General features: G+C 42.5%; 1 protein-coding gene across 1 annotated transcript in view; it reads left to right on the forward strand.

Moving 5' to 3' along the window:
* Positions 1-3,350: 3,350 nt before the first annotated feature.
* PPP1R17 (protein phosphatase 1, regulatory subunit 17) overlaps positions 3,351-13,377 on the forward strand; it is a 10,576-nt gene continuing 549 nt past the window's right edge. The window contains exons 1-3 of the mRNA XM_010286174.1: positions 3,351-3,432; positions 5,265-5,414; positions 6,861-7,022. Of these exons, the coding sequence (XP_010284476.1) occupies positions 3,351-3,432; positions 5,265-5,414; positions 6,861-7,022 (394 nt within the window). The remainder of the gene's footprint in view (positions 3,433-5,264; positions 5,415-6,860; positions 7,023-13,377) is intronic.

Consider the following 13,377-nt stretch of genomic DNA (forward strand, 5'->3'; position numbering starts at 1 on the left):
CAAATGCAAAACTTCTGTAGGCAAAGCTGGAACTTGTCTCAACCTTTAGGGAAGCATTTAAGGCGTCTCTATGAGCTCTGTCTTTTCCCAGAAGGAAGAGACTCCAGGTGACTCCTTCAAGCACGTATCTCTGCAGGGGGGTGGTACAGCCTAGCTGCACCGTACAAAAGCCTCAGGCTAAATGACTATGGGATCCTAATTCGTATGGAAAAATCTATATCCATTTCAGGAAGTGTCTCCTGCTGAGTGTGATTTAGAGCTCCACTGTATCCATTACAGTTGCACAAGAGATGAATGCGGTTCATTATGTCGAGAGATAGAACAGAGAGCAAGGAAAAAAACAAACACCACCTTAGCCCAGTGCAGAAATGGCGAGCATCACCTACCAAGGCGGCTGCCGGCAGCAGCGAGGGCAAGCTGTGCTAGCATGAAGGCTGCTAGGAAAAGAGTTGTACTTAACACACGAAAATCCAAGACCGTGCTTCCATCTGTAAAGGCACATTAATGACTTCGCACAGTCACCATAGCTGTCTTCCTTCCCGCACGAAACGTCACTGGGGAATCTGTTTCGTTAGTGGTGAGAATCGATCGTAGTGGTTTGGGAAAGCACCATTACAATCCTCACATACATCACCTCTCCTCTGAACCAGAGCTCTGTGTGTAATGCACAGTGACAGGACATAACAGCACTCACAGGTTCATACACGGTATGCAACATATATAGACCCAAGATACCAAAACTCATGATAAGCTTTGGTAATCTTTCTTTTTTTATTCTTTCGTCACACAGACAGTCACAATGTGCAGTGTGGAAACACTTTTGTAAGCGAGGCAATGCTGGCTGTAGGGCCAACTTTAAAAAAAAAAAGGGGAGCTGTCAAAAGTTACTCTGTAAAGCCTTATTTTAAAGCACTGACGGTGCCAAGGCATCTGCGACTATGAAAATGTGAAGACAGATCTAAGAGATTTATTTTATAATACTATTTTTCAAACTACTATATTGAGAAAAAATAATTAAGGAAGACTCCTAATCCACATATACCAATCCTACATTAAGTGTCTTTACAGAGCTTGATTTTCATTAGGTGAAATAACTCAATGAAACAACTTAGTGAGGTCAAATCAAACTTAAAAATATTTTATAAGGCATTTCCAGGAGTTAGTATAAGTTACTACCAATTTTACCTTTGAATTTTACTATCTGTCGTCAGCCTTTTTGCCTCAACACTTGTTCAAAAAAAGTCCATACTCTGAAATGGTATCCCTGATTTTACTGAGTACTTTCTAAAGAGAGTAGCCTGCAGAAGAGAACATTTTGCCTACAACCATAGTCTTTAGCCAGTGTGCCCTAATCAAATCCTATAAAATCAAATGGCACTGAGGAAAAAAAAACCTCCTTCAAATCACAAAATACGTTGTGAGCCTTCATATGGCCAATTAGTAAGTTTACGTTTTAAGTAAAATGTTGACTGCTTTATTTTAAGCCATAGCTATAGCTTATTTATATTTATACAGTGGATAAACAGAGCAACCATACCATGCTAGGACGCATTCAAAGATTTCTTTACGCAGGATCTTCCCAAGTGGAAGATCATTTTTTTCTGTGAAGGCAAATGACATCTCCAGGCAGTATAATCCTTTAGTACAGATGTGAGGCCAGACTGGGCTGGTTCTGCAGTGAACAGCCAGAGGCCAAACCCCTTACCCAGGCCTGATTCAGTAAGATATTTAAGAACTTGTAGAATTTTTACAGATTTTTGTGGATTTTGGATACTGAAGGGTATGGGAGTTAATTCCATACGTACAGTATCAGTCGATGTTCGTGACCTTTAGTACCAGGGTTGCTCCACTTTGAAGTCACTGGAGTTTAAGACATGTTTTTCCATCCCCTGAAGAATTAGCTCAGTGCATAATTATGAGTGTGACCTTTCATGTTTTGTTTGGTAAATATTTATGTGACTGGATTTTGCTTAAGGATTAATTGTTCTTTATATAGATGCAACTTTAGTCACAGAAATGAGGTTAACCAACCACTGCAATTTACAGAGAAATAATATGGGTAATTTCTTTACCTCCAGCAAGATAAAAACAAAAACTCCCACAGTACAGTCTCCTATTTTCTTGTCCTCCTTTTCACTGCTTTGCTCCAACTGCTTTTTCTTTCACCTTTCTCTTATTTACCTTTCCTTCTCCACCTCCCCTTCCTTCCTTCCTCTGTTTTTTCCCAATTCCTCCTGTCTTTCTTCTACTATTCATGTTGTCTCCTGTTTTTCTCTTCCTCATCACCTTCCTCCTCCCTGCAAGGAAGTCACAGTCCGCTCTTACTCCCCAAAAATGAAGAACAGAGGTTGTGAGTAAGAAACTACCACAGCTGTTGCTGGCTGAAGGGAGCTACCCAGATGACTCAGATCACCTTCAAGTTGAAGGGCTTCTTTCCTTCAACAGGTTTTTTTCCTGCAACAGTGCTCTCTTGTTCTTACAGGTTTCTGCCAAGCAGCCGTAGGAATGACTGACAGTAAGAAAATGGTCTCATTTCCTTCTTTCTGTGATGACATTTGAGGTGGTCCTAAAGCGAGCAAGTCCAGTATCAAATCCCAGCTTGGGGGATGCTGGGGGAGCTCAAGTAGAGTCTGGGCTCCAGGACCCTCTACAGTTTTGAGAAAAGTGAGATAAACTAGCAAAAATAGCACTTCAGTGAGACCTACAGAGCATGGGTGCTTAAACAGCTTCGTGAAACAGGTTCCCATGTTCTTACCAAGGTGGTGAGTAAGTCTGCTGCTTGCTGGCTTCAGGATCTGCGGGCACTGGCCATCTTTCAGAGGCAGCACTCTCACCTGGGTCTTCAGGGGTATCCCAACTATCTTAGAAGAGCTGGACTTACAAGGCTAACTCAACAATATATGTAGTTAAAGTTAGGTTGTATGATAAACACCAAATAAGATTCTTAGTTTACAGTTGAGAAAAAATGGAGAAGAAAACCAGAACAAAACATCCTCTTTCCTAGCCCTTATTTTGTGTACATGATAGCACTTTCTGTATGATCAAAGTCAGTATTCTTCTGTAGAGCCAACATATTTCCCATGCTAGTGTGGGTTGCTTACAGCAAGCTAGGTGGAAAAATGGGATATTGTGTGTGCAACCAAGACAGTGAATAAATACATCTCTTGGCACGCTTGAGCAAAATCAGGCCAGCAGACTGCATGACAGAGAGCAGCTGGAAGATAAGAACTTCTTATGATCTGGCTAGCAAGTAGATACGTAACACCAATATGTCTGTTTTATGTCAGGCTGCTGCTTTTTCCTTTTTTTTTGTGTGTAGTAGCTTGAAAGAGGGAGAAAAGCCCATTTCAATGATGTCAACAGAATATGTTCAGCCACTTGATATACCAGACGACAGACTGGACAAGCGAGATTCACACTGTAACCATTTAGGTAAGTGTTATTAGATGATGTCATTGCAGTAATTAGAGAGGTGTTGTCTTCACATCATTAGGTCCCGTCCAGTGCCCGTTTTTCCCCTCCAGCAACACAACTGAACCCTCAGGAAACCTGATAGATTACACCTTCTGCTGACACTTCTGATGCCAGATGGAAAGGCAAAGAGCATTTTTCCTGCATATAAATATCAGCCAAAGCTCTAGGGTGAAGTTAATTAAAGAGGAGAAAGGAAAAAGAATCATTGTTCTTTTCTCTGGTAGAAAAAGTAGAGCAGTTTCTTCATTTATACCACAATAAACTGAAAGCTAGGATATAGCTGAACCTTTCCTGAACACATTTTTCATATGCAATTTCAGTAAAAGATTTCAAACACCTTCTTAGCTTCCACTGGGGCAGCTTTCTAATTACTTTTTCTCCTTCGTTGTCAATCTGTTTCTTCTCTTGAACCTATTTCATACATAATTTTGTATTGAGAGTACCAGAGGCATCTTTGCTCCGCCACACTCCTAAATACCAGACTTCATACTTGATAGATGTGCTTTTTGCATATTCATGGTCTTTGCCTCTGCTTCAAATGCTATTACTTCACTCCCGTCTTGCAAAATTGTCATGAAAATTTAGCAAACCAGAAACAATAATTTATTTGCTCATCGTTACCTTTGTGATGACAAAAATGAAACACAAATGCAATTTCACTTGCTTGTTAAAAAAAGCGTCTCACCGCAGGCAAGCACAATTTTATAAGCTTTGTTTATCTATCTGGCCTGCAAGGAAGGTATCCTAGTTCTGCCTCTGCCACCCACCATTTCTAGCCACAGGCACCACTTTTACAACTGCTGGCATACCAAACATAATTGTTCCATAAAATTACTTATTTAAATAAATACAGAATGAGTCCCATTCTACAGTCGGGAAACTGAGGCAGCAGGAGGTTAAATGAGCTCATCAGGACCACAGGCAGGAAGCCTGTAAGGGACAGAAAAAGACCCCACATCTTCCAGTGACTTTACCTGGAGGTCATCCTTCCCACATCTACCCGCAGACTCGCCTCAAATAGTGTGAGCCCGCCTGGAATTAAGTCCCACTGTGCTCAAGTCTGCAGTCAGGGGTTGGGTAGGGCTGTGGGGGACCCAGCTGAAGCCAAACAAGCAGCTTTTAAGAAATCAAAGCATTGGTTTGCATGATGACAGGCTATCTTAAATATTTTTGGCTTGCATAAGCACCCAGAAATGCAGATCTTTGCAGAAAAACCATGCTGACCACCTGAGTCATCTGAGTCAAGGCTTGCTTTAAGAGAAAACCAAAAATCCGGTGTAATGTTATGTAAATCAAAAGCAAATACCAACTGCCCCTGGAAATAAAGCCAACTCTTGAAGGGAACAATATACTGTCTCGTTTTACCAATACCTCAGGCTGACCCCACACATGTAAATCTTTCCTTCACAAAAGTGCCCTTGTAACTCCTGAAGACACAGCCTTCACAGTTAGTGCAGGACGGAACAGGGATGGGCCATGGGACCGCTGCACACGATGGTGCAACCTCCCTGCTGCCATGGAACACGCAGCTGCCCACAGCTCTCATCCTCTGCTTTATGTCCACGACCTACAATGCAGAAGGACCACCTAAGTCACTTGACTCCCATGTAGTATGGCACAGGGGCCTCTCATACAGACTTTCTATTTAAGAGAAGTTTCTCCACAGGCATTTTAATTCACTTGGATGGAAGCAGTATTATTAAAAGCTTTTCTTTTCACCATCTGGTTTATTATTTCCCCTCAGCTTCAATTTCTATTAATCTGTTTGTTGGGGTTTTTTTTCCCTGCAGAAGATCTTTCAGAGCAGCTGATTAAGAGCTGTGACCTCAAAAAGAAACCAAGAAAAGGTAAAACCATCTCAGCTTCCCAGAACACTGAACAGGAGCAAAAAAAGCCAAGGAGAAAAGATACACCGGCTTTTGCCCCACCACCTCTAACAGGTGAGCAATACATCTCGTGACTTCGAAATCCCAGTTCAGCTGAGGGGACTGAATCCGGGCAGAAGTCTAGAGAGCCCTCACTCGCTTACGTCCCCTTGGAGGTGGGCAAGAACACGGCCCCACGACACGCGCAGCCGGGAGGGCAGGCAAACAGAGAGGTTGACTTTCTCAAAGGCCTTCCCTGTTAGACGAAGGGTTTTCTCACAGGGTCTGGGAATACCAAGGTGAGTGGGTGTGTGCCCTGGAAAACATGCTCCCTTGGAGCGCATAGTCTTGCTGCCTTAACATGGTAAGTGATCTGTGTTTGTCTCTAGCTGCTGAGCCATGCTAGATGTTCCAATTCAGTCTGCACCAAAGTCAAAAAGGGTCAAGTTCAGGCCCTGCACTTTCTTGTGAAACGGGTACGCAGTGCTCAGGGGGAGACTGAATGGGGTAAGGCTGGGAGGAGACCAGAGAAGCACACAAGCCAGGTTGCTCCTCCTGGAAATCGCAGGGCTTTTGTGCTTTTGGGGACTCTGGCAAAAGGCGGGTGTTTCGGGAAGCCAGAAACTACTGCAGCAACAACGGGGCTCTTTGTAGGATGCTCCCTGCTGCTGCACATCTATAGACCTCTGAAGTTCAGGAGCCAAAGGCCACCAACCTGGGGAAGGCAAGAATGAGCAGAAGACTGCCACTGAAACCTGACGATCTTCCAAGATCAGCAGTGGGAATAAATGTTTGTCGCTTCTCGCTGCTAACAAGCACTCCTTGTTTTGCTCTCTGGGGTGAGAGCTGTGCTCTTGCATCTGCTCCATTGAGTTCTTCTTCCCATGCTGCACATACACAGAGGAGTTACCCAGTAACTACCTGCATGGTCCCCTGCGAACCTGCAACAATTCTCCAAGTGAAAAACAAGCAACTGAGATTTTCCAGTATTTGTAATCCAGATATTGAACTTGACTCTGTTCAGGTTTCACATGTATCTATCTCCTCCTCAGCAATTCTCTCTTAGGGAAGAGTGGCTCAGAGGCTGCAGAGCTGCATTTTGTGCCTGCAGTAGCCATACCATAAAGAAAACTTTGTTGCACTAGTTAAAATAGGCCATTTCTGTGTGGTCACATTGCTCCCAGGCAGAGGTTTGAGCTCCCTTGATAAGATGTCTAAGCGTCTGTAACAGAAGATTGCACCCATCTTTACCATGATTTCTGATGGGCTGCAGTTTAGCCCATTAAGTACAACCAGAAGCCAGCTAGCCTGAGAGCATCACTGCCTATAGCCTATGGGACAGAATTGACTTGGAAGAAATGTATACTGTTGCAAACCCTGAAGAGTAGGTACACCATGCAGAGCAGATCATGCACTCGCGCAGCCTTACTTACTTACTAGTCATTGGGGAAGTTACACAGGTGCAAAAGTCTTCAATGTGAACAAGGCTGAAGTGGCATTTGCTTTTTTTCTTGCCTGCAGGCATACTTTCAGACTTTTCTGATCATCTGCTGAAAAGGTATGGTATCACAGAGAAGCCACAGAGAGAGAGAGTGAGTCCAGGCTCTCAGATCACGGAACTGGAGCAGAAAAAGCCCAGGAGAAAAGATACACCTGCAATACACATCCCACCCTTGATAATAGGTGAGAAACTTACTCAGGTTTAAGGTCCTCCACAGAGGAAGCAAAAAGTGGCTAGTGTGTGAGGTATGCTTGGGAGGAGGCTGGAAGGAGGTTGCTCTGCCCAGTATGCTTAGCAGTTCCTGCTGCACCGGACCTATTTGGTCAAAGTACGTAATGGCACTGGTGGCTCTTGGAAAGTCTTTTCCATATTCCCTGCTCATGGGGATAGAAGGGAAGGGGAGTAAGAGAAGACATTAGATCACTTGATTATCTCTTGCAAACATGATCCTACTTTTGAGAAAGGCCAACTACTGCCCTGCTTTTCAAACTGAGCATGTGCAAATTTTTGGGTCACCAGCACCAATGTAGCTCACGCTGCCTCAAACGACCTGCAGCAAAGTGGTCCTGATTAAGCTCCTCTTAACTCCACAGTCCTTAACATGCACTGAGGAAACCAAGCTGTGATGAGCTTCTCATTAACAGCACCTTAAAGACAGTTCTGTGCTTCTGGCATAATATGCAGTGCAGCAGCTAATTCGCTTGGTGATCATGTGATGTCAGCCAGCCGTGTTTTGGTCCTAAGACCCTTAGTTTGTTGAGTTTCCCACATTCCTCTATCACAGAAGAGCCTCAATACATCAATATTTCTGAAGGTCTTTGAAGATGTAAAGCACTGTGCAAGTGATAATTACTAGTGCTAGCCAGGGATGCAGGAAATAGTGCAAGTTGGTATGCTATGCACCAGCCCTTTCCAGATCAGAGGATGGAGGAAAAAATGAACAAACAAATGAACAGATGAATGAATGAAAAGCAAACAAACAAACCCCAGATCCAAAACTAGTGCCCAAAACTGGATGACACTGTTCTCTTAGGACCCTCTCTCATGAACCGGTTCTGCTGTGGGCTGGCACTACTGAGCAGTGAGACACACTAAATGAAGAGGTCCTGAGACATGCTTTGGCCCTGAGTGACTAAGCAACAGCTCAGTACATCAAGCACCTGAGTTTCAGGTACACTTTGAATGGAATTTCCTGTACACCTAATAATTATAAGGTGTGCAAATGGCTTCATCAGTCCAAACAGGCAGCTGTATTTGTAGATATCTCCTTTCTTTGTGAATCTGAGCCTTCATAACTGACTTAAACATGTGTAAGATGTGGTCAATACTAGTGCCTTGCATATTGATCTGCCTAAGGAAAATACATTTTTTATTCGCTCACTGAACTGAAGCATCCCAATGGCTTGCAGCATCAGAGCTGCTGTGAGTGAGTCACTGGAAACCTGGTTCAGTCATTTGCTGGGGGAAATTAAATGTGTCGTATAACTTCTGAGCCCAACTCCAAATGCTCCACTTTGAAATATTTAATATAGAGCACTGATAATGAACTGCTCATATAATTGCTGGAGGGAATTACCTAGCAAATTACCTGGAATTCCACATGACAAATAAATTAGGTGGGAAAAAATCATAGTCTTTTAGGGTTTGATTCAGAAACAGAAGCAGAGGTAAAATTTATCAAACCATTTGTAATAAATATTAGCCCTGTGTATTATACCTGAAGCCTACCTTTCCTGTGGGCCTTGGAGGAGACATGAGACAGTATTTTGGTCAGTTCAAAAACACTCCCAAGAAAGGGTTGCCTTTGGCCATTTGTAAGCACCTTTGAAGATGCTGTTATGTCCTTTGCACTGCAGGGTATACATAAAAAAGGAGAATTTGAAAGCGAAACACGTTTGGTTGATAGAAATCAAAGAGGAAACGTGTGACACTGAAGCTGAGAGGCTTGACTCTTTGTTTTGGTTTAAATGTAATTGCTTGCTAAGAAGATGCAGCAAAGGTGAATTATTCCCTTAACCTGTCTCAAGAACGCACTGGTTGGATTAGCATCTAGTCTCTCATTACTTCATGTTTTGACCCTAGCTTTAACTGGCTCAAGCAGGCACTTAAGAGAGAAATAAGAGTCATTGTAAGGGTCTTCATCTCCTGCTTCCTATGAAGACTTCCTATTTAACTTCTAATAATTTTCAAAGCAAAAAGAAGCTAATACAAGTTATATGGTAACAGAAACATGTTATAATCCCTGAATGATTTGGTAATCAAAAAACTTAAAAGGGAAGGGATAGGGTTAGGGAAGGGAGGGAAAGGAAAGGGGGAAAAGGAAAAGGAAAGGGAAAAGGAAAAGGAAAAGAAGGAAAAGAGTGACTTTCAAATGTGTGACAAAATTCAAACTGTGTGCATTTGTTATTGGGAAAATGATAGAAACTAATGCAATTTTCGGTTGTTTTCAATCATACCTTCAATGACACTCTCTTGCCTACTGGTGAAGCCACTTTCCAGCACTCAGCATGGATTCAAAGCAGCCTGCTTAGATGCTGCTTCTCCCTGTGGACAGGTTTTCCAGACGCTGTATCCTCCTGGGTCCATTTTCCAGTCACTGACCGCCTGTGGCAGACTTGTGCCTGTGTCGGGGCAAAGCAGCCTATGTGTTTGAATGCCTGAATTTTATTCCCTCCCTACTCTAAGGATGCATTATTTTCTTTTTAAGATACATAGCAACATACAGCCTTCTGCTGGTTGAAATTTGCCAGTGGTGACTCCATGTCTTGTTATGAAAAAGTGACTCTTTGTGGCTGAGGGCTGGTCCAATATTTACTACTTGTTTACTTTCAGGGTTATCCCATCAGGTAGCAGACAGAGCACAAACAAACGGAGCTCTTGCGGAACTCCTGTGCTCAACAGAATCTGAATTATAGACTCAGAGACCTAAGAAGCCCTGGCAGGGCTATGTGCACTAAATACGTATAGACAGGCCTTTCTGTCCCTGTCTCCCTGTTACTGGTGTTGCTGCAGCAAGTGGCACGCTCAGTGCCGCGTGTATCTCTTGTGACCTGCTAATGAGGATTGTCCTTGTTTCTAACATTTCCCCTTCAGATCCCTCCCAAGCGTCACTTCCAGATGCCAATTCAAAAAACTCCGCTTAATTGTTTGTAGTAACAGAGCTTAATTACTAGATTATCTTTTAAATCTTGCCCACACAAATAGCTTTGTTGTAAATGTAGCTAAAAATGGCAGCTGTGTTATCTCTCTCCATTTTGACCAGCTGGTTATGAGCACTCTAGGATGGTCCCTCTCCTTCTTGGGCGGCCAGAGAGATTTTCTATTGCAAATAAAAGCAAGTTAAACAGACCATACAAAGAGATGAAAAACAATGTATCTGCTGGACAGTACGTGACCCAAGTGAGAAGCAGAATCAGTTTTGCACCTTGCAAACATCCAAGGGGGCTAAATTAGGATCTGAACGTTACTGTCTGCAGGAACCCATGGCTACCTGTTGTCTGCAGAAGGCAGCTAAGGAAATCAGTTCTTAGCCAGCTTAAGTGTCTAAGCCTTGGCATCACAAAACCCTCCCCTACAAGGGTCCGACTTCTAAACCTATTCAACCTTCAAACTCATACTGAGGTGATGCCAATAACATTGTGCCATGTGTGTACAAATGAGCCGTGAGCAGGGGTCTCTTCTACTGGCCAGCTCCCCTTCAGTCAGCCAACACCTTGGCTTTCTGAAGGGATTAGACCAGAAGTCAAAATATAATCACAATTCTAATGCGTTTTTTTCCTCTCACATGGCAGTAAATGATTTGAACGTGATCCAAAGCCTGTACTCAAATCTGGGACACTCTATTGCCACCCCACTTAGCAATATATTCAATTAACTGTATTAAAGTATTTCTGAGAGCTCTTCAGGGCTTGAGCAAGAATGTAAATACATATGTAAATATGGGAACATGGTTCTGAAATGTGGCTACTAAGGGTTCCTTAATCAGATCAGAGATAACTAGTAAAACCACAGCTTCAAACCATCATTCTCCCTCATGCCCTAGAATACTAGTTAAGGTAGCTCCTTTAGGGTAACATCAACCCCCCAGTGAAAAGTCTCAGAGTGGCGCAGGAAAAGTACAGCAATTTAATGCCACCTCTCGCCCTTTTTCAGTGCAAGGGATGTGACTGGAGGACTCCAGTACTCTTCCAACCCAGCTGCAGGAGTTGCCTGTAGGCAGTCAAGGGGAACTGGTGCCATCTTGGGGGTTTTCTGATTTACAACCCAGAAGGAGTGGCTTAGATCTAGGTGGCACCTGCCAAATGATTGATTTAAGCCAACTTCTTCCGCCTACATTTGAGCTTCCTAACAGAAGCTCTCATGTCTCTGTGAGCCTTTGAGGTCTAGTCTCTATCTGAACATTGCAAGTAGTTGCAAGTTCTGTTGGGAATTTTTATGCTGTTTCCTTTAGTCAGATTTCTTGGCAGATATTAACAGAACAATCGTTTCCCTGGGTTGTAGAAATAATTCTAGATAAGACATCCCTTTTGCATCATCTTTCCACTGTTTTACACTAAAAGACTGGTTTTAAAGGCACATAGTTGTCCCTGGAAGTTGTTAGTGGTCCATGGTCTGGAAAGTTAATAACCTGCAGCTCTAGGCTATGTCTTCCTCTGAGCTTTGAATTCTGAACTCTGCTGGAAACCTTTGGAGTTCATCAGTCACCAAAGTGGTTCACTGATAACAATGCATCATTTTGCTATGGATTGTGGTAAGCATCTGGCACGCTACTGACGTGGGTCCAGCTAAGAGCTGGGGACCTCTGCTCGGCTACTGCCTTACAGCTAGCATCTGCTCTAAACAGGCTGGTTTATATGCTATAATCAAGCCCTCAGAATTACATGAACATACTTTTCCTTCATCACTTCATAATTCAAATAAGAGACGTTATCATAGAGCACAGCGCAGCTTTATTTAGCTGACATAGCGGATTTCTTATTCCTGAGTTTACCCAAAAGCTCTCATCAAATGACATACTGTAGCTTCACACTTTAAACATATTTTAGCTATGTTTTCCTCGTTCCTCAAATTCTCCATGAAGAAAAAATAACAACAATAAAAAACCCCACCCTCCCCTAAAAAATCCCACCCCAAAGAACAAAGACCACAGAAAAAAAAAAAAATATTTGCCTAAGCTGTCTATATGAATAGAAGTCTGAGTGTGGATCATGTTCATCCATCTCCCTAAAATGGCATGATCCTTTGCAGTTAACAAGGGTGGCTACTCAATTGTTGCTTGAACAAATGGAGTCCTTTGTGTTTCAAAATAATATTCATTCATGCCTTTCAGTTTATCTCATGGTGCCACTGAAACCAGCTAGTTCACAAGACCTGCATATAAATGAAGCAGGAGCTAACTTAAATGAAGGGCAGTATAGGTTAATATTTTCATTAATTCATCACCTCTTGAAAAGATGCCAGAGTTGAAGAAAATCTTCCTGTGTGGTATTGCTCTATTTTCAGAGCTTGTCAAGACTGAAAGCCTTCTCTGTCAGAGGGCTTTCGATGCAGAAGGAAGCAAAACAGGTTGGTTTGATGGAACAACTCAGCTGGTTAGGACAGACTGAGAGCAAACAGCAGGAGACCGAATTAGGGAGAGATTTCGCTGGTCTCAACACAATGATAACCCTCATCCTGTTTTTAGACTGTTAACCTCCACACCAAGGAATGTGGGCATAAAATATGTCTTACAAGTCACTTGCTTTTTACTGGGAACAGGCAAACCCAACACAATCTGTTAAAATAGGGATCAAGAACATTTTCTATCATCTAACGCATTGACCTCTCTTCACTCAATTACTTTTATTTCTAATAGAGAGAGCAGTTACAGTAATTGTGATATCTTGGTATCACATAAAAGCCTCAGCCTCCGTGAGGGGTGGACTTACTGTTTTAAGTATGAGAGAGAGAGTGAAAGAGAGACAGAGAAGGGGGGAGAGGCAGATATTTGTGGAAGGTATGCTCCTCAACCTATCTATAGAATAGAGAAGGAGTTTGGAAGAAGGAAACACATGTGGAAAGATATTTCACGTAGCATACCTACAGCTGATGAAAAGGCTTCTGGAATCCCCATGGTGTGCTTGAACTGTGAAATCAAATCACTTTCAACATCATGTCATATTGTTCTTCAGTGCTTTCATGATAGGGATGAAGCTTTATTTTAGTTCTCTTGTTACAGGATGGCTAGGTCTCAAAGCTTGTTCAAACCCCAAACCTCAGTAACTCATATACTGACTCAAAGCCTTCGGTAACATACCCAAGTTTTTTAACATTGATCTTGATACAGTTGCTTTTGTAATTTTTTTGTACTATATAACTTCAGTGGGGATAGCACTTGGCATGTGGGTATTCCAACATTTGTCTCTTTTGGCATTCTGCATTTGCAGAATCTAAGTAATATTGCTATATACGTGTAGAAAATAAGCATGCATACACAATGTTCACATAAACTGACTCAATCACAAAGATTAGAGTATTTATTTCATCATGCAAACTCTT

The sequence above is a fragment of the Phaethon lepturus genome, unplaced genomic scaffold (genome assembly GCF_000687285.1).
Source record: "Phaethon lepturus isolate BGI_N335 unplaced genomic scaffold, ASM68728v1 scaffold47084, whole genome shotgun sequence".
Lineage (NCBI taxonomy): Eukaryota > Metazoa > Chordata > Aves > Phaethontiformes > Phaethontidae > Phaethon > Phaethon lepturus.